At 33.9% G+C, this 24,950-nt stretch overlaps 2 protein-coding genes across 6 annotated transcripts; both read left to right on the top strand.

Moving 5' to 3' along the window:
* Positions 1 to 765: 765 nt before the first annotated feature.
* LOC123707352 (beta-1,3-galactosyltransferase 1-like) lies at positions 766 to 8,103 on the top strand. Of its 5 annotated transcripts, XR_006753483.1 has the most exons (9): positions 766 to 1,023; positions 1,413 to 1,593; positions 2,342 to 2,440; positions 2,777 to 2,939; positions 3,455 to 3,629; positions 4,966 to 5,414; positions 6,223 to 6,427; positions 6,996 to 7,118; positions 7,258 to 8,103. XR_006753483.1 is itself a non-coding variant. In XM_045657348.1 (8 exons), the coding sequence occupies exons 3-8, from the start codon at positions 2,422 to 2,424 to the stop codon at positions 7,512 to 7,514; spliced, it is 942 nt and encodes a 313-aa protein (XP_045513304.1). In that variant the 5' UTR covers positions 766 to 1,023; positions 1,457 to 1,593; positions 2,342 to 2,421; the 3' UTR covers positions 7,515 to 8,103. The 5 variants fall into 5 exon arrangements, 4 of the variants coding, with proteins under 4 accessions (XP_045513304.1, XP_045513306.1, XP_045513302.1 ...); XM_045657348.1 differs by lacking the exon at positions 4,966 to 5,414 and having other exon boundaries at positions 1,457 to 1,593; XM_045657350.1 differs by lacking the exon at positions 4,966 to 5,414 and having other exon boundaries at positions 3,458 to 3,629.
* Positions 8,104 to 8,826: 723 nt separating this feature from the next.
* On the top strand, positions 8,827 to 24,380 carry LOC123707214 (PDZ domain-containing protein GIPC3). The gene is made up of 4 exons (XM_045657079.1): positions 8,827 to 9,306; positions 21,461 to 21,691; positions 22,354 to 22,602; positions 23,296 to 24,380. Exons 1-4 carry the CDS (start codon positions 9,070 to 9,072, stop codon positions 23,533 to 23,535), a joined length of 957 nt encoding a protein of 318 aa, XP_045513035.1. The 5' UTR covers positions 8,827 to 9,069; the 3' UTR covers positions 23,536 to 24,380.
* The last annotated feature ends 570 nt before the right edge of the window (positions 24,381 to 24,950 follow it).

The following is a 24,950-nucleotide window of genomic DNA, read 5'->3' as shown; positions in this document are numbered from 1 at the left end:
GGTAGTATAATTCACGTAGTTACAACATAATATTAAAACTCTATTGTGGTTCAAAAGCTCCAATTGATGCTAAAACAATGGAAGATAGTACCTATATTTTATAATTTTAACAAGTATTTATTTATCTAAAGATATGTAAAAATAAAGTCGGTCTCGTCTATCAAACGTCTGCAGCTAATCTATTAAATTACGCCTCATTTGTCTATGATTTTTTTTAAATCAAATTATTTCTATTAATAAGATGTACGAATACTAAATTTAAAAAAAAAAGTCTCAAACAAACGTAACACCAGTCAAAACGAACTATAGGGGGGTATATAACACAGGGGGATTGAGTTCCATGCTTCATTTCAATCTCCCTGGAAAAATGTATAAAATTGATTGAATCAATGCCGTTGCAGTGCTGCAATTGTAATTAGTTAACCATTACTATTCATACCTAAAAACCCGGTTAAATTTTTGTCCGTAATAATGATTGAAACTTCAGATGTGTAATGGAATTTATATCGTTTTTCTAATAAATGATCATTGAATGTATTGTTGTCCTATTTAATGTTTAAATTAAATATAAAAACGATTGTGGTGAAGTAGTTTTTAAGATTTTTTTTTAATTTTTGCGATAATGTACCCTCTAATAACCTGGACATCTTGATTCCCCCTAAATTTCGGGGAATCCCCCCCGGATGACATCACTGTAACCGAGTCGCAGTCGCGGGGTTTCTAATTTCTTTAGCGCTCCTGGCTCCATATAAATTCATAGTTCATAGCAGTAGGTCGCATGACCCGGTCGCGCGTTGTAGTCGCTAAGAATCGAAAGCTTCCTTAACGCGCAATTCGCCACCAAAGATCATAATTTAATAATTTTGTTTGATTTAGTTGCCCGGCCACTTCGGCCGCAGTAACGTGCTTTATTTCATTAGATAAGTTTTAAAAAAGTTCCTTATAATGAGCCTGGAGCCGCTGACAAGTTAAAACTTGTCTTGCAATGAATAAAACCGCCAAGTAAAAGTTTGGATGGATTTGGTATGTATTTCGCGTTACGACGAACCTTAAAAAAAATATTATAAATTTACAATTTTAGTCAGGAATAATGTATAACTACATTAAGAATATAACATCAAATCGCATTTCTAGAAATTTCTTAATTGAACAAAAATCACAACTTCTCATTATAATGAAGTTGTGACTTACTTCTGCCTATTTTTCTGTTCAACATTTTTATTGAAACACCGTCCAGCCAGATACCAGTAATTCGCTTGTTTTAAAAACCTAACCTAACCTGAACCAAACATTTTGATTTTCGGGTTAAAATGTTTAGAAATCGTGGGTATGATATAAGGAAATCATACATTGATTTCCTTATATCATACCCACGAATAAATGATAGCATATAGAAAATTAATATCTACTAGGACAAAGCAAAAGTAATCGATAATCATCTAATGACACCGATAAGCTCAAGTGGACATCATATCACTGGCAAATGTGTAAGGAATATCATTTATACTGGTGTATTGACTGTGAAAAGTATACAAGATATTACAAGTGAAAATCAAAAAATGTATTTGTCCAGAACATCAGAGAATTTATAAGGTAACTTATCATTAAAACTAAACGTACAATTACTTTACGAATTAACGTGATGAATAAAAATGCTCAGCTTATTGCAGCATACATTTACGCTTATTATATTTGCACTTCTCGTTATCATAACCTATTTCAAAACAAAGTCAAACGGATACTCATAAGGAGCAAAAGCAACCAAACTTATGTTCCTTAATATTAATATTTTACCGGAAACTAATTGATAGCAATAATGTTCATATCACTTTCAATAATCATACTTTAGCATACAGCTGTGCTAATAGGAATTAGAATTGTCACTACTCAATAGATTACACATACTCAAATAGTAGAGTAGACAACTAAAAAGCAATTTGTAAAATTCGTACATTTAATCTACGATTTCAATCAATTCGTTTCGAAATTATTGTGTGAATATTAATCAACTGTGAATCTAAATTGTAACATTTGTCACTTTTGAGTTTTTATAGGATACATAGAATAACGATGTATATCAGAATGAGCAGTATTGCAAAAAATCTGCGGGCTTTAAATTACTACAAACACAATAATACGTTCTATATATGTGAAGATATTAAAGTTCAAATCGTTTATAAGTACAAGGACTACATAACAAGGATGGAACTAAAGACGTTATTTGTGACATCAATGAACAATCTATCAATATTATAAATGTCGTGTTAGAAATCGAAGTCGAAAAAATTTTTTTTTGCCATTTGAGCTCTCGGTTGGTGTCACTAGTTTTATTGTTTTTCAGAACTTAGTACTTAATGTTCTGTGTAAAGGAAGATGAGACAGTGACAGAAAATCTTATAATATTAAAAAGAAAAAAATATTATGATGAAGGCCAAGACAGGTACTTTTTATTTTTTCTATTAATTTAGTGAACGCAACGAAATATGAGCCTGTTAAATTCGAGAGGTGATTTCGCGTAGACTGCGCGTTATCTCATTGTACTACGTATATATTCTAGCCAATTCTTTGCTACTATACCGTCTAGAGTATTTTAGACCTTTCCCGGGTAGCTTTGTTTACCGCCAAAACGAACCATCACGTGACACATCGAGGCCAACCTTTCGTGCTGCGTTTTTTGCTCACCTGTGTTCTTAATATGAAATACACAATGCTTTTTGTATTTAGTTTCATATTTTATTCTTATATACCGTATCAGTTGTTTAAATTGATTTTACAGTTATAAGAACGAGTACCATAAGAAATTCGCTATTTTTTATTACATTATCTACGATGATATGTTGTTTGTGGATGACATGTGTTCCCGAAAATGTCACTGCCCACTCAAAGAATCTCAATCATTTTAGAAAAACGCGAAACCTACCGGATTATCTTCAGGAAATGTAGGTACCATTATCGTAATTTATTTAATTTACATAATTTTCATGTTCACGGTGAATTTTACATTACAATTTACATTTAAAGGTATCTTTACGAACGAATTCAACCTAAAAAAAAATATTTGTGCAATTCACACGTGGTAGAAGTGAAACCTTCAAAATTTTCAAGATAATGAGATGAATGTAATTTTATTTTTTAAGTTTAATATCAATTACGAATTTTGATAAAAACTACAATGATTAAAAAACTTTTTAAAATTAATAACATGTAAATTAGACTTTTTTTCACTACCTAAATGTAGTATTAGACTTTTCTTTAAATTATTTTTTATTTTAATTGTAAGTTTAATTTTTAAGGTTAATATCCATCTATAATTTGGATAAAAACTAAAAAAATAAAGTTTGAAAGTCGATGAAACATTCATAGACTTTAAGAAAGAGAAAAGATGTTTACAGAGTCAAAAGAATTTTCAGTTCATTAGAGATTAATCGCAATATTAAACCTTTTTAATCTTTAGAAGACTTCTTCTTGAGCCGAAAATTGCACCGTGCAAAGATAATTTGCCAATTTTGGTTATGGTAACCACTGCGCCTTCTCACACGGAGCAGAGATCTGCGATCAGAAATACATGGGCTACTCGGCTGCCTACTTTGTTTATATTGGGCTTGAATGGTGAGGATGTGCAGCATCTGGTATGTATGGGAAGCTTTTGTTTCTTGAGATTACTCGAAAAAAATACTTATTCTCTTTTTAAAAACAGGAGTAAAGATGTATTTTGATTTTGTTTTCATCTGATGCTGTATAAAGCACTACAGCATGGGCGTGTAGGGGCGGCTGCAATAGAGAATCGAAAAAGCCAATGTTTAAATTGTCAACATTGTTTTGTTTAATTAATCATATTAATTACTATGTTTACATATTTTAGTATTTCAGTCAATACCACGACGAAGTTTTCGCTAGCTTTATACAATTCATACTTTTTGCCCACCCAATAGGCGTACTTCTATTTGCCCCCTTCCTCCATCTTTGACAATTGGCAAGCGACACTCCTTGCTATGTATGTAATTTTAGGTAGAAAGTCTAGTGTACTAGTACCTTCTATATAATTTCGTAATATGGGCAGATGTCATTCTCACATTTTTTTAATTTTCCGTTTAACCAAGTCATATCAACCGTTCAAGGTGGATATAACGATTTTAATTTAGTTTAGTTAGTTGTTAGACAGTTATGTCTTATCATAGATGAAACGAATGACGGTTTCAATTAATTACGAGAACAGTATTAATTATAAATCCATGGCGCCTCAACCCTGAAGGGGTCTTGGCCACATATTTCATATCTTTCTTTGATTGTTATTTTTAATAGAGAAGAAAGAGATGAGCCTTTTGTGTCTGTCACATGTTGGCTTCCTCATGATGTTTGCCTTCACTGTAGGAGCAAGTGTTAATATCGCACTTACAACACGCACAATCTCAGTGTTAAGAGTAGTTGCTTAAGCCTCTAAACCACCTCTGCTGATTGATGATGATTATGTGTGCTTATAATAGTTTCTGTACTTATTAGTTAACGCTCATGACGTATACAGTGGTGGTCATATAATTAGAAACACTTCTTATAAATTAATAATAACTTCAATGTACAAATGTTCATACATATTCAATAATGAATAATCATGCCATTGAAATAAAATCTCACTAAATGCATAAAACGTAATACATATCTTACTTATAATTAATAATGAGTCTTACACATGTAGGAGTTTATTTTTCTGTTACTGGCCGCTTGGACGCCTAATTAGATTTTTTTTAAAAGCATTCATAGCTCGTTCCTTTTTTAATTAGAGAATCATTTTCTTCGCTTTTTCAAATATTTTGGAGGCAATTCAAAATTTATTTGAATTTTATTTTGTTCAGAATGGGCAAAAATAAAAGTTGTGACGCGCCAAGTAGGCAAATAATTGTTAGTTTACTTATAGATTAGAAGTACGCGTACAGAAGACTATCTGAACATTTAAATTGTGCTTTTCAGAAATATTATTAAAAATCACATGGAACTGTTGAAAATGTTCTTAGACAGGCACACCCAAGAAAAACCTCTCCCAGAGATGATACGCTAATCGTTCCTGTTACTAAAGAAGACCAAATTAAACCAGATTAAAAATGAAGTTTTTTCGCCTGATGGCACGATCATCTCGTCAAGACTGATACGCCGAAGATTATTCGAAGCTAAATTGAAAGAATCTCTCAAAAGGAACCACTTACCAAGCAACACGGAGTGATGATTATTATTCGCTAAAGAAATATATTATTTGTCGGAACGAGAATGGAAAAAATAGATACAGTAAATTCCTATGGAATGCGCTAAGTAAGACGTGATGTAAACAAAGATTTTAATTATAAATACACAAGGAGTATAGTCAAGCACGGTGCGGTAACATTAAAGTTTATGGGTCTTTTTCCGGATGTGGAGTTGGTAAGGTACAGTGGATTAATGGCAATAAAACCTAGATCTTTCAGCATGACAATGAACAGCGTATATATCTGTTTTAGAATGGCCAGCAAATAATCCGGATTTACACCCGATAAAAAATCTCTGGTATATTGTTAAAGAAAGTCTCGAACAAACGTAACACCAGTCAAAATGAAGCATTTGTTGAAGCATGGAATCCAATCCCCAAAAATATTTGAAATTGTTTGAATCAGTGCCACGTCGTGATACGACACTAAATATTTATTTATTTTTTCCACATCATTATTCTACCTTAACAGTTACAACTAATTAGATAGAACGTCAAATAAAATACCCACACACCCGATTATCCTACATTAAAAACATTGAAAAATATATATTTGCATGCCTAAATCTTATAGCTAACAATATAGCAAGCAACTCTTGTGAACTCGGTACATAGTAACTATTAGTAGGCTGTGGATAGTAGATATTTCGTAAATAAAATACTAATTAGGTACTATTAACGTGTTGTTTCTAATTAGTAGACTTGTTTGAACCCTTAAAACTGATTTAAATGTTTGTCCGTAATATAATATTGAAACTAGTGCAGTTTGTTGTGGATCGGAACTATATATTTTTCTAATAAATGATAAATCGTTGAACATATTTTTGTAATATTGATTGTTTAATATAAATATAAAATGATTGTGTTGAAGTATCTTATATAATGTCAAGGTCCGTTGGTAGTGTTTCTAATTAAACGACCACTGTATGTCCAGAAATTGATCTGGCTGATCAGCGTGGAGTAATGTCATACATCTTCTTTTGTTTTAGAATGACAGACATGAAGATGATTTAATTGTGTACGAATTCAAAGACCATTACCAGAATCTCACGTTAAAGATGGCGCTCATGCTGAAGTGGGCATCGGAGAAATGCTCATCAGTTAATTATTTACTCAAAACCGATGATGATATTTTATTAAACCCTTGGCAGTTAGAAAGAATTGTTCAAAACAGGCCAGACGCTGATCTCATTGGTAATAATGCATGTATATTTATTAAAGCAGTTCTTCATGTGTTGACGAATATAAGACATTTTACTAAATATAAACTACTTCAAATATACAAATCCAAAGCCTAACATGGGAGGCAATCTTAGCAGTAAGGTTAGACTTAGCGCGGACTAGAACTAGTCAAGTCGTCACGGCACGGCACGTCAAGCAAACCTTACTCCAGTTTCAAGACATGTTAAACCATTTTTTCTGTTTGATTGACATATTTGACAGCGTTCAAGACGACATTGTGACATTGCAATTTAACACATTTTTGACGTACGGAAGTCGGACTTAGTACTAAGTCCGTAACCTCCTTTTTATTGGAATTTCTAAACCATATTTTAGGATAGTCTACCGTGTCCAAATGATAACTTGTTCTATAAAATATTTCCATTTATATGAGAGACATTTCTTCTTTCACCTATTAAAGCGCAATATTTACATTGATATAACAATGATCCAAATATAGTGCGTATTTTTAAGTAACGCAAAAGAGAAATAAGAGTAAAACTGTTTGATATTTATAATTTTAAGTTAAGAATGATTTTAGGTTATAGAATGGTGAATGCAGAGCTGGATCGTCATGAGAGCAGGAAGTGGTATTTACCTAGTTGGTTGTACCCTGAGGAGTTTGTGCCGGAATATCTTTCTGGAAACGCGTATCTTATTAATGGTAACTCTAACATTTATTAAAATTCAAATCTCCGCCCATCAGTATTTTTTCCTATTAAACATTATTTTTTATTTTTAGTTAAAAGAACATTACACATATTATTTCCCCGCAGTATTTTGTATTTGATTTTATGTTTTAGGAAAACACCTCAAGGCAATGTTTTATGCGGCGTATGAAGTCCCACTTATTAATATTGAAGATATTTACATTACATATTTAGTGGCAAGACGTAAACTTGGTTTAAATTTGACCCACGAACCAAAATTGTATGGATTCAGGCCTTGGCTACCCCTAGTAAGCTTTTATTGGGAATTGGCATCAGTTCACAGCTTCACACCAACAGAACTTTTGGCATGGTGGTCAGAGCTCTTAGCTATGAGCAAAAATGTCAAATGAATTAAGAATATGGTTTAAGTTGGCGATAGACGGCAATACGAATTACTTATAATATATCATCACAGCTTGATAGCAATAGCAATGCTTGGTGGTAGAAACTCACAGATATGGGTAAAATATCAATTGAAAAAAAATAAACAAAATGAATGACGCGAGACGAAACTTTGCGTTCGATTGTCATTGCTCAATCGGACGTTATGACGTATCGTGTCGCGTGTCAACTGTCAACGCGTATTGGACTAAAGATGCTGTTGACCAATCAGAACGGAACGCACAATTGTTTTTCCTCTGTTATACGTCTTGCGCTTTATATTCTCACCGTCCAAGCTAAATCTAGGCCTTTTAAATCAGTTCACTGTTATCAGCAGGAGGTGGCAATTATAAAAAAATGCGAAAGAGGTATCCGTTCGCACACAGCTTAAACAGATGGTAATCTGTGATAGCCTACCCTAATGACAATTAGCAAGATTGTTACGAAATCTCGTGAATGATGTATTTACGGTGATAAATTTTGCGGGCTATATAATTCCTCAAAACTTCTTAGCTATAAGCAAAAGTGTGTATATTTGTATTAATTTACTCATAAAATATTTGTATATATAGCTGTTTGAATGCAAAAAACCTTTTAGTACGTTTATAAAGATTTTTTTTAATAAATTTTAAGGAACCAGATTTATTCACTAACAACTATATTTTTATATACAAATAAGCAAGCAACATAAAATGTGTTTATTTCTGTTGGATGCGGATTTGCGGGCATAGGTGCATAACACCCGCATTGAAATAACTTATTCTAACGACCAAGACGCAAAGTAAATTTTAAATTCAATTACAACATACGTTGACTGATTCATATGAAACGCATTTGTGAGGACCCAGAGACAGGCATATCTAATATAATTTTTTTGTTACATGGAATTCTGCATTTGTTTCATTGATACATTTTTGTTTAGGCAAGTAGGTACGCCTTGTGAAAGTAGTGTACACAAAACAAAAAGGTAAAATCTTAGCAAAATGTGGTACCATTACATAGGTAACATATATCATGTTTGACAACAATAAAATCATCCTGTCTGGCAAACCTTTAATATTAACAATACCGTGCCTATATACAATTAAAAACAGCTAGGAATCATAATAAACTAATAAAAATGACGTATCTGCTGTTAAAAAAATATTTTTCAAACGTAAAATGAGCCATGCGGGCCACGCATTGTACGAATACCCTTCACTCCTCCGCTCCTCAGTCCTCACTCGGCAGTTCGCTATTCGGCACTCCCCATTCCTCACTCCTCACTCAGTCACACATCAGGCGGTCTCTTGGTTAAACGTCTAATTTGTTAGCCTTCGCCATCGGCATTCGTCTTTAAATAATGTTTTTATAGTGTGCCATAATCTTATCGTCCAATATCATTGGTTGATAAGTTATCGTGAAGTATGACGCGTTGATTGCTGTTAATGTTCTCATAGTGATTATAATTTTACAGTGCGCGGGTGTAATGAGTGAGTTTTGAACTTGATACCAAAGAAACCTTATTTTTACCGTTACTTCGCCATGTCGTTATTTAAGAAGAAAACTTCTAAATACGCGTCTCCACCGGTGCCGCCCCCTCCTGTGGAAGAAGTACACAATCAATCTAACGGTGTTGATAACAACAATGGACAAAAGACACAGTTAGTGTTTCATTGTCAACAGGCACAGGGAAGCCCCCTTGGCTTAATATCAGGATTTGCTAATGTCAAGGAACTGTATCAAAAAATAGCAGAATGTTATGACTTCCCTCCCGAAGATGTAAGTAATTCACTTAATTTGATAATTGGTATTTATCATGAGGTAGTCATTTGATTCAAGTTTATGGTAGGTATCGAGTCTTAATAGCTCAACAGCATTGGTACACGTTTAGTTGATAAAATTAACTTTATAAACAATTAAAGTCAAGGTCAACATTAGTAATTAGGTAGGGGCCTGTATATTCAAAAATGTAATTACGAAGCGTATATGAAAAACGCTTATTTCCGTAATTTGATAAGGTGTCATTTTAAATATCTACAATGAAATAATAAAACCTAAGATTAAAATTAAAAAAAGATTTTTACTTTCTATCAACGAATTTTTGTACTTCTAATGGCAATTTAATTGCAATTTTAATTAAATTCTAATAGACACTTAGAAACGTTTAACAAATGAAATATTAAATTCTCTTAATGAGTCATTTAAGGAATGTTATTCCAAGTATTAATAATATTGATAACAGTGACTATACCGTGAATAAGGAAATCTTACTTGTAGAAGCTTGAAGCTTACCGATTGCTAATCTTTGGGTATACATTTACACATTATACCTACATCTTTGGTATTTGTGTATGATTCGTGTAAGTGGAGTCGGAAAACTATTTATCTTTAAATTGTTCTTTCGAATTTACGCGCACATCACGTTTAAAAGAGATATATAGAAACTTTTGAAATACGGTAATTTTTCGTGTAATCCAGGACATCGTATCTTTGTTTATCATAGTAATTGATGTATCTGTCTAATTTTAGTGGCATTCTAGCAAATCTATTAATATTGTAGATGCATAACGTGTACTCTCGGGACGTAATCAGCCTAAGCATAGAATGTTACTAGTATGGAAAAATATAATCAAGCAATCTATTAAAAATATTGCTGAGTGGATCTCATAAGACATGTTTTATTATCATTGATTGCTTTGCACTTTATAGAAACCTGATATCCAGAAAATTTTCAAGATAGCAAGCTTTTTAATATTTTCCATTTAACTATATTTTATTTATTAAGGTTGATAATACAGTCTTAGTGTTGACTAATATTGTCTACTTATAGAAAAACCTAGAACTGTTACGTACTGTAACGTCTATCAAATATCGATAAAATATAATTATATAAATTTTTGATGAGAAACGTTAGTCTATCAAAAGGTTCGATAGAAAAAAAACCTAAATACTGATGTCCGTGGCATTTGAAACCACAATCATAATTATGTTTAAAACTCTTAATTAAACCAGTAACATCCTAATGATACGTATCGAAGACGCGAACTTGCAATGGATGACATGAAGCGGGCAAAGATCTTTTGTTTATTGTAGGTACAGGGGGTAACCGGACAGGAGTTTCACCTAATGTTAATTGATACCTCCACTCAGAGACCCCCTGAGTCAAATTAGTGCGGAAATTCTTTAGTGGACAGCTGGTTCCACATAGTGATGGCGAGTGGTAAAAAGTGCCTTAAATAGCGCTTTTACCAGGTACCACGATCTATAAGTTATAATACTTGGCATCTTTTAATTTCCAAAAAAAATGAATAGTTTAATTTGCAATGACAATTTTAACGGTTATTCTGTCTGCCCCAAAATCAACGCGGGCGAAGTAAGATCTCAGGTAACGAACTCTTTATTTGGTTTGAATATATTAGGCCGCACACGAGTGAAAATGTTAACGTGGATGTAATAAACTAAAACCGGATGGTGTGTTTAAAACTATACATTCATGACCCACTTTATGGTATAGAAAACATATAGCACCTAGATTTATTTAGATAATAAATTTAGCAATTTGACCATAAACTGAACTATATCTGTTAGCGGATCTAATTGACTACAAACAATAATATTAAGAAGCTAATAATGCAAAAATTATTCCGTCGTCCGTGTCGTTAGGTAATAGATCTTAGACCAAATACAATAGATTATAACAGCTATGAGAAATAATTCTCATTCGTCACACAGACTAGGTAGAATGTTATATGGCGTATTAAATAAGGAAGTTATGTAATCATTTCTGTTGCATGAACGATGCCCAGTTTAATGAAGTTGGTAATTAGTGATTACACATTCAGTTATCTTGAAATTAAGAAGTAATTTTTTTTTGTCTATATGGACTTTTATCTATAGTCACCCATAGTGCATAATACATATATTTACTCTATAACTCTAGAACTAATTATCTACCTTGAAATCACGTGATACGAACACTTAATATTTAAATTATATTAACTTACACTTACACTAACACTTAATATTTTAATAATATTTAAATAGCTATTACTAATATATACGTCTGAAAACTTGAAACAAATATATTGGTGATTCATTATACGACATTAATCAATAATTTTTGATATTGCATCACGTATTGACGCTTTCAAAAAAGGATATTTCGTTTTTTTACCGTCGAAAGGAAGTCACAGGTGATCTAATATTTTAATTGTTATAGATAACTCCATAAAAACCTCAATCTTATCAATAACATCATAAATGAATTAGGCAGATAAACATCAATGTAATCTTATAAACCGTATAATACATGCATTATACAGCGAAAAAACATTAGTAATTGAACGTCATAAAGTGTCGAAGCATTACTTTGACTTACTTTGACTTAATGTCCTATAACCCCTAGGTGGGACAGAGGGCGTCCACAGTGAGTCTCCATCGCGTTCGGTCTTGAGCCTCGTGTTTCACCTCGCTCCAAGTCTTTCCGGCTCTCTTTGCCTCGTCCGCAACTGTTCGGCGCCAGGTTTGTTTGGGACGGCCACGCTTCCGCTTTCCTTGCGGATTTCAATCAAACGCCTGCTTGGGAATATGATTGAGATCCCTTCGGAGTGTATGGCCTATCCAATTCCATTTGCGTCGCTTGATCTGCTGGCTGATCGGGGTTTCTCGACAGCGCTCCCAAAGTTGCTCGTTAGAGATCTTTTCAGGCCAGTGATGTTTAGAATACGGCGAAGACAGCGGTTAACTAAGACTTGGAGTCGGTGCGAGATGTGTTTGGTGACCTTCCACGTTTCACACCCATAGAGCAGCACAGATTTGACGTTGGATCGACGATCGATTCGACGCGTCAACATCCGTGACTGCCATATAGGCCGAAGTTGTGCAAAGGTTGCTCTGGCCTTGGCAATGCGCGAAGTGATGTCCTCGTCTGTACCTCCAGTTTCAGACACGACGCTTCCGAGGTAAACAAATTGTTGAACGCTTTCTATGTCCTCTGCACCCACCCGCATTGGGGTGCGATTCTCAACTCCAACACGCATTTCTTTCGTTTTCCGGGTGTTGATTTTGAGTCCCGCAAATCCCGCCTCGCGTTCCAATTCGTCCAACTTAGATTGCATGTCGCGGTGCGAGTGACTCAGCAGACAGAGGTCATCGGCGTAATCCAAATCTTCTAAGATGTTGGTTAATCCCCACTCTATTCCGCGACGCTGGTTCTGATGTATGCGATCCATAATCCCGTCGAGAACAACCAGGAAAAGTAGTGGCGAGAGTAAGCAGCCTTGCCGGACGCCTGCGTGCACTTGAATATCGTCTGAGACAAGACCATCGTGAATCACTCTACAAGAATAGTTCCTATAGCTGGCCTTAGCTAGGTTAATTATCTTTGGCGGGACACCAATGTTAGAGAGTCGCGACCATATGCTGCTCCATCTCAACGTATCGAAAGCTTTTTCGAAGTCAACAAAGGTAAGATAAATCTCTCTCTGCCATTCTGATGCCTGTTCGAGAATGATACGAAGAGTGTTAATTTGGTCGGTACACGAGCGGTTAGGCCGGAAGCCAGCTTGTTCTATGCGAAGGAGAGGCTCAACGGCTGCAGACAACCTGTCCAAGATAATTCTGCAGAAATCCTTGGAAGGGGCCGAGAGCAAGGTGATACCTCTCCAATTGCTGCATTGGCTTAGATCACCTTTTTTGGGCACAGTAATAAGAAGGCCCCTATTCCAGTCCTCCGGAAGCTTCTCGCTGGCCCAGATTTTCCCAATCAAAGGTGTCAGCGTGTCGACGGTAGTAGCCAAGTCCGCTTTTAACATTTCAGCGGCTATTAAATCAAGCCCTGGTGCTTTACCAGTCTTAAGACCCATGACCGCTCTCTCCACTTCATCACGTGTAGGTGGTTCGATATCGATGTCTAGTGGCCTGGGTGGTGGAAATGTGTCTTGCATGCCTCTATGCGTAGCTGTGGGACGAAAGGTTTCCTCGAAGTGTTCACGCCAGCGTCGTAGTTGCCCTTCTGCTGTTACGATAAGTTGACCGTCTTTTGATTTTAGAGGCTTTTTATGCTGACTTATCTTTCCTGCCAAGATTTTAGTCGCTTTATACAGTTCTCCCATGTTGCCGGTGCTAGCGGCAATTTGAGCATGGTCAGCAATACCGTCAACCCACAACCTTCTGTCCTTTCGCGAGCTGCGATAGATCTTCTTACGAATCTCCCGATACTGCTGTCTGAGGTCGGCTTGTAGTAGTTCGTCGTTGGTTCCTAGCAGTTTTAGGTGGAGTTCCCTACGGTCGTTTATCAGCTGCTAAGTAGCTTGTGACATCCAATCCACGTGCGAGTGCTTAGTATAACCTAAGACAGAAGAGCTGGTCTCTGTGTAGGCCACTTTGATGCGTTTCCACTCTCCGTTTATTGAGTCATCGTCGGCGTGAAGTCCAGTGAAGCGGTTACGAAGTTCAAGCCTGAACCTGTTCAAAATTTCAGGATCTCGCAGTTTAGTGACGTCAAACCTTCTTCCAGCTCTACCAGGGGCACCAGCTAGTCGCGCAACTGCAATCTTGAGTCGCATTTCGGCTACAACCAGATGATGGTCGCTGTCAATATCAGCGCCTCTTCGGTTTCGGACATCGAGGAGTGACGAGCGCCACTTCGAACTGATCGCAAGGTGGTCAATTTGGTTTTTCGTGGAGCCATCAGGGGAGTTCCATGTGTACTTATGTACATCTCTATGAATAAAAAGTGTCCCACCGATGGTCAGGTCATGGTGTTGGCAAAACTCTATAAACCGTTCACCATTCGCGTTCCGTACTCCGAGTCCATGTTTGCCCATGTTGCGCTCACAGTTACTGTTTTCGCTTCCCACTTTTGCGTTAAGGTCTCCCATGACGATCACAATATCTTGTTTCTTAATACCTTTAAGTGTGGCATTTAGAGCGTTGTAAAAGTCATCCTTGATGTCCTCCGCAGACGTGTTGGTGGGAGCGTAACACTGCACAATGGAGATCTTCCGTGCTCTTGAGTTGAAGCGGGCCCAAATGATTCGGTCTGAGATCGGTTTCCAGTCCAAAAGACTTTTCTTTGCGGAGTTAGAGAGGAGGAAAGCGACGCCATATTCAAGGTCGTCATCCTCATTTTCCTTCCCGGAGTATAGAAGAGTTAGGCCTTTGGACGTTCTCAGTTCGCCAAAACCATTTCTACGCACTTCACTTAAACCAAGTATTTGTAGATTATATCTTATCATTTCAGCTTCTGCTTGTGCTAGTCAAGTGTCGTTACTTAGCGTTTTTATATTTCAAAAAGCAATTCGTGTCCGTGATTTAATGCCAAAGGTCGTCGGTAAAAGATCGGTCCGGTTTCTCACTGTTTCGGTTTCTTGAATCGTTGGTTTTTCAGGCAAGCAGGAGATTAACCCACTGTGCCCTAGTCTGATAGTGGGGCTGCCACTTTAGAGCATCCAGACATGCTCGGTTTTATACGGGTTACCTCCCTAGTGAGTGGATTCTGTTTTAAGGCGCAGAATATTCGCCTTTTGCCCTGCATCCTCAGCTCATCTGCAGCTCTAGGTAGTGGGCACGCGTGAGCGTGGCTGCAGTAGGTCCCAGGGTGGACGACTAGGACGTGGATGACTCGGACTGGTCGGGGTTCTGCTTACACTAGTGTTCCACTACGTAACACAGCAGAAGGTTTTTTTTGGCTTTTTCTAGGCAATGCTGACCTCACTCCATCAGCGATTCCCACCAACACCAACCCCAACTTCCCACCCCAATGTAATCGAAGCAATACAGGATGTCTTTATGTTTCAGTTTATAAAATATGCATATTAAAATATTATATCAATAACTAAGACGCGTCATGTTTATAATAAAAAAGAAATTCCAATGAGTATGTATAGTCTGTATTTTGCTATGCTCTGTGACCTATGACAAAGATTGCAGCTGCAACCGCCATTAATCTACTAACAATATGGTATGGAATTATTTACTTTTATGGTATTTATTATTACTAATCAATAGCATAAGTACAAATATTGTTAATAGTAATATATTTGTATTAATCATTACAGTGTCACTGTTGTTGTGTGGAGAAGTGTTTCTTCCGATATAGGTATTTATTATATTTATTTATTTAGTTGTCAATTCGCTTCTTTTTATTCAAATCAATCAAGTATTAACCATCATAAATGTATTTATTTAATATTATTAGAAAATATTTATGGAAGTATCAAAATCCATTTATTAGTTATTAAAAGTTACGACAGTAATTTCGGTAACTGTGGCATCGACTCCCGGTGGGGGCCTTCCCTGAGAGATACGACCTCCAGCTATTCAAAGATAGAGTGTACTCTTCCCTGAAAGGCCGGCAACGCACCCACTAAAATCGGTGTCCGTGGGTTGCGATGACATAATTTTTTGGGCGTCCTATTGGCTCTTTTGCCCCCTATTATATAAAAATAACTAATGTTCTTACTGTATTCACAAAACTATTATAAAAATGAGTTAAACATATTAAATCTAAGAGTGAAAGTTAAAGAAAGATGCGCGTTTATTTGCCACTGAGACATAAAATGATTGTATGCATGTAATATGACGTTATAAATATATGGTTATATCGGAATACAAGCCTTTCATCGCCTTTACATTAACAATTCCTTATAATATCTTGAATCAAGTGCTATTTGGTCCAATTTAGTAAAGACGCCGCTGTGATTCCATTTCACACATAATATGCATAATTTATAAAGTATGATTGTTTATCATGTAGCACAGTTTATAGATTTATTAATTAATGCCTTATACAGTAAGTAAGTAGTATCAACTAGTACTAGTGGTTAAACTGTTTAAACAAATTCTCATATAAAATTTGTAATACTGCTATCAAGTTTAAACATATACAAAGACTACTAGATAGACGAGAAGAACTTGACAGCGATGTTCACAATGCGTGTTGGTTAGTTACGTGGAAGTTATGCCCAGTGACGTAATTCCTTGTAATGCTCTTAAACAACACGCTGAATCATGCTATTCATAATTTTTCCTTTTACTATCGTTTTCCAAAGACTAGTAAATATATTAAAACATTTAACATATTGAAAGAGAATTGCAATTCCTTATCGTGAACAAAATCTTTTATGTACTCGAAGCGGTATTGTATTGATAGTAAATGAAATAAGCATTATTGTATAAAATAACACAGTATCAAGTGTACAAATAAGCTATATCGCTTATAAAAAGGTCATACAAGTCTGAAATAAATTAATAAGTCCTAATTCCGAAACTTTCCGATGCTGAAATATATAATGCCTTTTCAGAAGTGATTTTAAATTATAATCGCTTTTACTATTTATATTTCTCCTACAGACTTTAACCAATGAATTTGATAATTTATCTTTGTTATTATTATATATAACATGTATTCGGTTATCTTCAAAACGATTGTAAGTAATACGAATACATCCTTACGGCCCGCTATAATCGACACTCATTGATTGCTGATGGTTTCAAATTATACGAATTATTGGGCACGCGATTAGGTGCAAACTGAATATAAAATGTCTCTGAAATTAGTATTTAAATAAATTCAAGATGTCCATGAAAGTCGAACGAGACCGTGAACAAAAGGTCATTGATGCCAAGCGAAAATGGCAAGGACGTAAATGCTGTTTCATCAATCTTTATCATACTTGTACACTATGTTTATAAAACATATCATACTATTTAGTATTGTCTTTTGTTAAAATAGCTTTTACACATTAAGAAAAACACTTTTTGAATGGATTAAAGCTATGTATTATTATTAAAAACTTATAATTACTTACATCACTCATTTTAAAAAATTTCCCGACGTTTCGCGTGCATTTCAGCGTGCGTGGTCACGGTGACTCACGTTCGAAAAGTGTTTTTCTTAATATCATAGTATTACCTTTTCATTCTACTCCATTGTTACATAATTAGGTGCCAGGTATGCAGCATTCTGTACTTTAATTAGAACAGATGGGAAGTTTTAGATTCACCTAAACGATTGTATGCCACCAACAGTCTGATATACCATAGATGCAGAGGTGCACTGTTGTTAAGGCTATGAGCAGTGTTGGCCTGCTAGCTTGAGTGTGCCAATCTGATCTTTGAGGTCGAGGAGGAACGATGCACTTTAGTTCGTACGGTGAAGAAAAACTATCACGAGGAAACGCACGCCTTAGACCGAAAGAGTCTACAACGTGTGAACACAGAAGACTGATCACCTACTTGACTATTAGAAAAAAATGAATTCCAAGATCAAAGGTTGTAGAGCCACTATTGGACTGTTGGGTTAATTCTACTATTTGCTACTCAAGTAGTAGTAGTAGTATATTTGTTTTGCTATGACCGCTATTAGCGAAATTTCTACTTTGAATTTTCGTTAATTGTTAGGTCTTAACGCGATAAGTTGTATTTTGAAATTTAAAAGAACATTCCTGTATCAACTTTGCCATCCTGATAACTCACCAAAGTGGAACACTTACAGTGAGATTCAGAAACCAACACGTTTTTGACTTTAAAAGATGGACATTATTTAGAGCTTGTTTCAGCTCACTTCAAGCAAAGTAAGCAAATCGAAAATTAATTAATATATGATAAACTTTTATTTAGGAATAAAAACACATTGAGCAATATTATATATGACCAGATTTTTGTCGTTTCGGAAGTACGCACGGGTGGCTGGTCAGGAAGCGAATCGACCCAAGCGATTGCAGATTGGGGCGTTCTCATGTAACGTGTATAATATTACGTGCAAATTGGGAAATTGTGTTGTGGCAACGCATTCCTTGAAGCCAGTCGGATCAACAGAAATTATAATCATTTGAGACTAACGTCCTATATAGTTAAGAAGCCTTATGTAATTATAATCAAAGTTGTAAAAATTTGGAAATTCATCATCAAATAAATCACATGAGTTATCGACCTAAGGCCTACGTCGAACATGTATTGAAAGAAAAGTTCGCTCAGTACATATTAGTATAAGTCTCGTTCTGTGTATCACCGTAAGAGCGAGAGAAAACGAAAGTAGCTAACGGCTGCTGATTTATTGCTAAAAACAGAACATTGATATTTTTAAGGCAGGTAGATGATAGCCTGCCTAGCAACCCGAGACAATTAGGGCATTCTAATTACTAACTATGTACAGGGTACACGCACGTATGTAAATTTTAACTAGGCGCCAATCCACCATTGGATAACCCTAGCAAAACCAATTTAGCCAATAGTCTATAATAATATTATTTTGACTATTTGTTAGGCTTGCCATCGTTTAACAGTTTGTAAATTTTTAGCTACTTTTAGTTAAAAGTAACTAAAAATTTACAAATATGTGCTACATATAAAATGTCAGTTAACATGGTTTGTAATATTTTAGTTTCTTTTAGGTTTAGTGTTAAAAGTTTTAACTAAAAATTACAAACCGTGTTAACTAAAAGTTTTATACAAGTACACAACTGTGTACTATGATTTGAGGTGGTCACAATACTAGAGAATAATAAATTGTACAAAAATTATCAAAATCCCAAACCAAGTTCGGCAAACTCGCGAAAATCATCATAAATACGCTAATAGGCATTGAGCTAATAAAATTTCATGTCAAGGTGAACTGTGAAAACGTTTTGTTGTATCAGCTATCACCGCTTTTATACTCTGTAAAATTATAGATCTGTACTAATGTTATAATTTCCACAGTTACTAGATCCCGTCAGAATGTCTGAATTATTTTTGACAAATTATTGTAATAATATTGGGTTTCCGTCGTGTTTTAATGCAATTTACACAAAAGTATAATATAATAAATATAAGCAATTTGAGAGAGTTTTGCAGTCCATATATACATTTACTAAAGAAACTATTTAAACATAATTTCAAAATCGAAATGACCACTACATAATCGTTATTCCCGAAGTAATTAATAATATCAAAACTTTTAGGTATAAACATTAATTAATAATATATAACAGCTAAAAATATCATATATACTTTTATATGTTGTAAAAATTATGTTGTCTAGAGTTCAAATAAACGAAACTCCTTTGAAGCTGGGTGTTAACTAATCTTCTTTTTTTGGAATGGAATCTCGCTGTTGGCCTTAAGGGCCTTTACATCTCAGCTCGGACTGTATTGGCGAGCGTAGGTCGGCCTGAATGGGGGGCTTTAATCGATTAAAACATGAGCTTATAAACGTATAAATAACATTAAGGGTTTGCGGTCCTGGATTAACAGTTAGTTAACTTGATTAAGTTAGTTAACTTGACTTTAAGGGTTCTTAAATGTAAGTGACACTTCTGTTAGCTATTAACAATATAAGTGTACAATTTATGAGTGTGGGACCAAACTAAAGGCCTCATTTTGGCCTCAAGTTCGATGATTGCTTACATTTAGTTTACGATTCTAATTATTAACACACACACACAAATATATATATATATAATTAACTCATGTTAAGTTACATATTTAGCTACAAATTACAATTCGTTGTCTCTAAATCTATTGAGAGAACGTTTCGTTACGAAATTACTACGGAGCAAATGTAATCAGAAACCTTGGTAAATGATAAGAACGATAAATATTTACAATAGGTATTTTTAGAGATCATATGGTTAGCCAATAAAATTTTGCCAGTTACCTCTAGACGAAAAGGTTTGAATTTAATATAAGGACGAAGTCGGTGAAATTTTTTATCTCCGTTTTATCGATCTATATATCTTACCGATAATTTAATTAAATTGAAAATGAAAGTGCTTTATTTATTGGAGATTTTTAGTTTGGTATTGTTATCGAAAAATTAATCAATTAATAATTATTTTGAGTTTAATACCAATTACTTTTAAATTACCTGGAAGCACTGATAGTCTTAATTAAATTTATCGTTATATAAATAAATCTGCGCGAGTGTACAGTCAAACAGTCAAAACCGTTTACAACGACATCGTTTAGAACAACAAACTAGTTATATTGACCAAAATCAAAGGTCCCGGCTGAATTCTATTGTAATAACACCGACATTGGTTTTTACGACCAAATATCAGTAGTCCCTTCGATGTCGTTGTAACAGTACAGTTTTCACTTTATATACATACACTCCTTTTTTAATTCTATAATAGTTTAGAAACAATTTTTAAATAAAAGAATATTACGCCCGCTACTTTATATCTAAAATGTACACCTTATATACATTACAGGTGCATTTCATGCCTGTTATCAATCAAGAATCAATTTTCTTTACATTTTCCTCAATAACACTTTTGATTCTTGGGTAATTTTATATGTGCTTCAATTTACTACGGGAAATTCCTTGACGATAACATTTATTTGATGATACAAGTACCTAATCGAAAAATCTTAAATGTAGGAACGCACAAGGGAAAACAAAACTTATCTGAACTTTAGTTATATAACCTATGTTAAAAAATAACTTATCAGTAAAAGATTTAGAAACAGATATAAAGTAGAAGTAGGACTATGTTTGGCAAATTGCATTGTCCAGAAATACTCACGTTTTAGATTTTTCTAGTTAAAGTAGGGAGTATCCTTTTTCGCGGAAAATCAAGCGTGCCGAAACTGAAAAAAAGCACATGAAGATGTATTTATTTGATTTTCAAATATTTATTAAATTAAGTTCTATGGATTTTATGCATTTGCCATTTTTTTTATAAACCAAGCTTTATTCTTCTGCATTGCGTATTTTTTTCTAAAAACTATGAACTACAAACTAAATAATAAATATAAATACCTATCGTATTTATACAATCTATCAACTGAAGTATAATTAAAGTGAAACAGCACATTTTTATTCAAAAAGTCACATAAATTCATTTCCATATCTTAAATTTCATTAGACAGCCACAAACTCCCGTATTTATAATACACTTAGACTACGTCCAACATTTGTATAATACGAAAATTTGTACGGTTTCAGATTTTGTTCTGCACGTTGAACTCGCACAAGGTGGACATGAAGAAACTTTTAGGGGGACAAATTGGATTAGAAGACTTTATATTCGCACACAGAAAAGGTCGACCAAAGGAAATCGAAATTGTTAAAACGGAAGACTCGCTCGGCTTAACCATTACTGACAATGGTGCTGGCTATTCATTTATTAAGAGGATAAAAGAACATTCAATTGTATCACGGATACCGCATATAGAAGTGAGTGTTTATATATATATATTTCATTCTTTGGTAACGCGCTCAGGCAATAACATGTTAAATGAGACATCCAAGCAGTATTGCAATACAGATAAATGTAGCAGATGTACCTTGTATATTGATTATAACCCATTTGAAAATTCCATTTTCAAATGCCCTGAACTATTGTTTCGTTAGTACAGACTATTATGAAATGGAAAGTTATAAAAACTTTTTTTACACATAAATAACTTAATAAAAAATAGAGAATTTTAGACCATAAAGAAATAAGGAGCGTTACGTCACAGGACGGAAGTTCACTAAATATTCGCTACTAATATACTTATTCGTTTACTTTATGTCGTTGTCATAGAATTAGAATATATATCAATCATTGTATTTATTTCAAAATATATATTAAAACACACTTTAGAAGTTCTATTGAATTTAGTGTTTTAGTACATTAAAAAAAAACACCTTTGAAAGATATTTTACGTTCGATTAGTTAAAGAGATTTTGGGCAAGGTAAGTTCGATTACCGCAGGTCACAGACTAATACATTATTCTTTACAAATTATACATCTGTGTGAGGACCATTTAACCACAGGTCACTGCTCGCTTGACAATAAAACAGGAAACAATCTATTAAAGTCAGCCGTTTACGTTCATAATTCGTTTTTCAGGTTGGAGACCATATCGAGAGGTTAGAAGGCGAGAACATGGTTGGAAAGAGGCACTATGAAGTTGCGAAATTACTTAAGGACATACCTTTAGGAACTACCTTTACTATTAGACTTGTTGAACCACTGAAGAGTGGCTTCGGCAGTATCGGACCTAAAAGTGGTTCAGCGAGATCCGGCAAAAAGAGTTATGGTTCAGGAAAAGAAACGTTAAGATTTAAAGCCAATGGACAAGCGACGATAGAAAATGAGGTAAGTCTAATTATTTACATAAATATTGTAAAACCTTAATCAGCGCCATCTCGTTTATAACTAGGGAAGCTATAACGTTAAATTATTACTGGTTGGAAAACACAACATGAAACAAGATGTTTTTTTTAATAATAATATTATTTGTTATTGGTTACAAGCAAGTTATTAGAACATATATGTTTGAGGCTGCTGGGGTAGTGACATTCTACTAACGGTAAATTAATATAAATGCATAATTTTTTTGAAAGATCATAATGCAATGGAAAGGCATTATCTATGTAATATTAGTTAAATAATACATAGTTTATTGAAAACTAGGAGAACCTTTTTTTACAGAGTATCAAAATTCCTGTTTTGTGTAATTTTATGCGGTTCGTACGTTTCAAATACAGTTATACCTCGTATATACAGTATTCAGTTTAATAACTGCTTCAGTTTAATAAAAGCTACTGCGACTTGGTATTATATATACTATGTTATAATGTCTTATAATCTGCTTTCATTACCATAGATAAAGTAAAATTTATCAAAATATCTTATATTTCCTATCTCCAGGCGTTTGCGCTGATAAATATTTTATTTTAAGCAAATTATTAACTGTGTTTCCGGTGTGATGTAACGAGTCTGAAAAAATATTTTGAATAACGGCACGTTCACTATAAATATTCGTACTAACAGTATACTTTGCTTCAGCACGACGACAAATCGAAGGCTGGAATAGAGAAAATAAACGAACTTTTAGAATCATTCATGGGCATTAATGACTCCGAACTCGCAACCCAAATGTGGGATCTCGCCGAGGGCAAAACGAACTCGATGCAACTGGCCGAAGCTATTGACAACAGTGATTTGCAAGAATTTGGATTTACCGATGAATTCATCATTGAACTATGGGGTGCAATTACCGATGCCAGATCTGGACGTCTTAGTTAATTTTTTTAATAAAATGAAAACTGTAATACTACTATAATGATCAAAATAAATACACTGGCAATATTCGCCTGTCAATCAGTGCTGTCACGTTACACTCTGAACTTTTCCCTCCTTTTTCATAAAAAAACTAATTTGCATTGATTTATATGAAGTAGAACTTCTTGTTTTGACAAATTATGTTTACATTCTCATGAAAAGTACCACTTTTACAGCTATGCAAGTGATTTTGTTTTTATGAATAAGAGGATTAGTGAACTATATATTGCTATAATAGATTTATGATAAATTCAATAATATTTAGAATTTTTATCCCGCTTAACAATGAGGCATTGCGGATTAGTATGTAATGGCGACTACTTATGTAGAAATTCAAATATTTTTTATTTACCTATTGAGTCATTTTCAGGATACTTTATGAATTAAAATCTGTACCTCCTTAACACATCTTGTAATTAAAAATAAGAGCATTTTTATTTATATATCTACATCAAAAACTATTTAAATTAGTCTAAAGTGTGGTAAATTAAAAATACAAGTCACATGATGGTGAACAATTACATTACTAAGTAAGAATTATATTTATGGTTGATGAAAATATGTATTTATAGTCTATAAATATGAAATATATTTGTATTTATAAAGTTATATTTTGTATTATCTGTGAAAAATGATATATCATACCAGATTCTAGTATGTATAAAAGCAAACTTTTTGATTGATGTATGTATCTTTAACAGCTTTATCTATCTTTTTTACTATAAGAGTCATTAAAAAACTGTTCTCTGTAAGGCGATATGTAGTAATATTAGTTTTTAATGCATAGAGTGCCTTAACTTTTTTAGTATTAAATTATTTTAAATATAAATTTTATTCAAATTGTTAATATATTTTGTCGCATTTAAAATATTAAATATATTAAAATAAGGTAAATACAATAATTTAATTAAATAACTTTTATTGACGGTTGTTATTTTTTTCTCCTATATATTATTTAAAATAAAAAGATATTTATTGTTATAGGAAGCGGTAATACTAAAGGTCCGGTCGTATGAACTTCCACCTACAAAATCACAGTAAAGTAAAATAAATATACAGATTAATAATTATTAGTTACTGGATTTGAAAACTTTTAAGTTATTTTAGTTAATATCCTGCAAACCACACATTGGATAATTTACAACTAATACGAGTTGTATAACCACACTATATTATGACTTTTAAAGGACCATCTTTGAACTCTTAAAAATACTTATCTCATTAAGTATATAATTACAAACCTATATAATATTAGTTATATGGGACTCAATTATCGCCAAAAAGTATATCTATTTTGCAATGCAATCAATATGAAAGAGTTAAAACGTAGTTTTTGTTTATTACTAATAGATGTCTCTGAACTTCTATTGTTGTAAAGA

The sequence above is a fragment of the Pieris brassicae genome, chromosome 3 (assembly GCF_905147105.1).
Source record: "Pieris brassicae chromosome 3, ilPieBrab1.1, whole genome shotgun sequence".
Lineage (NCBI taxonomy): Eukaryota > Metazoa > Arthropoda > Insecta > Lepidoptera > Pieridae > Pieris > Pieris brassicae.
Note: the sequence above shows the minus strand (reverse complement) of the source record. Positions and strands in the feature narration are given on the sequence as shown.

What these genes read in the sequence shown, in the direction of transcription:
- LOC123707352 (XM_045657348.1), top strand. An exon ending in CCGGATTATCTTCAGGAAAT is followed by an intron (nt 2,940 to 3,454) that starts GTAGGTACCATT and finishes TTTAATCTTTAG; the next exon opens with AAGACTTCTTCTTGAGCCGA. An exon ending in GCCAGACGCTGATCTCATTG is followed by an intron (nt 6,428 to 6,995) that starts GTAATAATGCAT and finishes GAATGATTTTAG; the next exon opens with GTTATAGAATGGTGAATGCA.
- LOC123707214 (XM_045657079.1), top strand. Translation starts at nt 9,070, where the DNA reads ATGTCGTTATTTAAGAAGAAAACTTCTAAATACGCGTCTCCACCGGTG. An exon ending in ATGACTTCCCTCCCGAAGAT is followed by an intron (nt 9,307 to 21,460) that starts GTAAGTAATTCA and finishes GTACGGTTTCAG; the next exon opens with ATTTTGTTCTGCACGTTGAA. An exon ending in CACGGATACCGCATATAGAA is followed by an intron (nt 21,692 to 22,353) that starts GTGAGTGTTTAT and finishes TTCGTTTTTCAG; the next exon opens with GTTGGAGACCATATCGAGAG.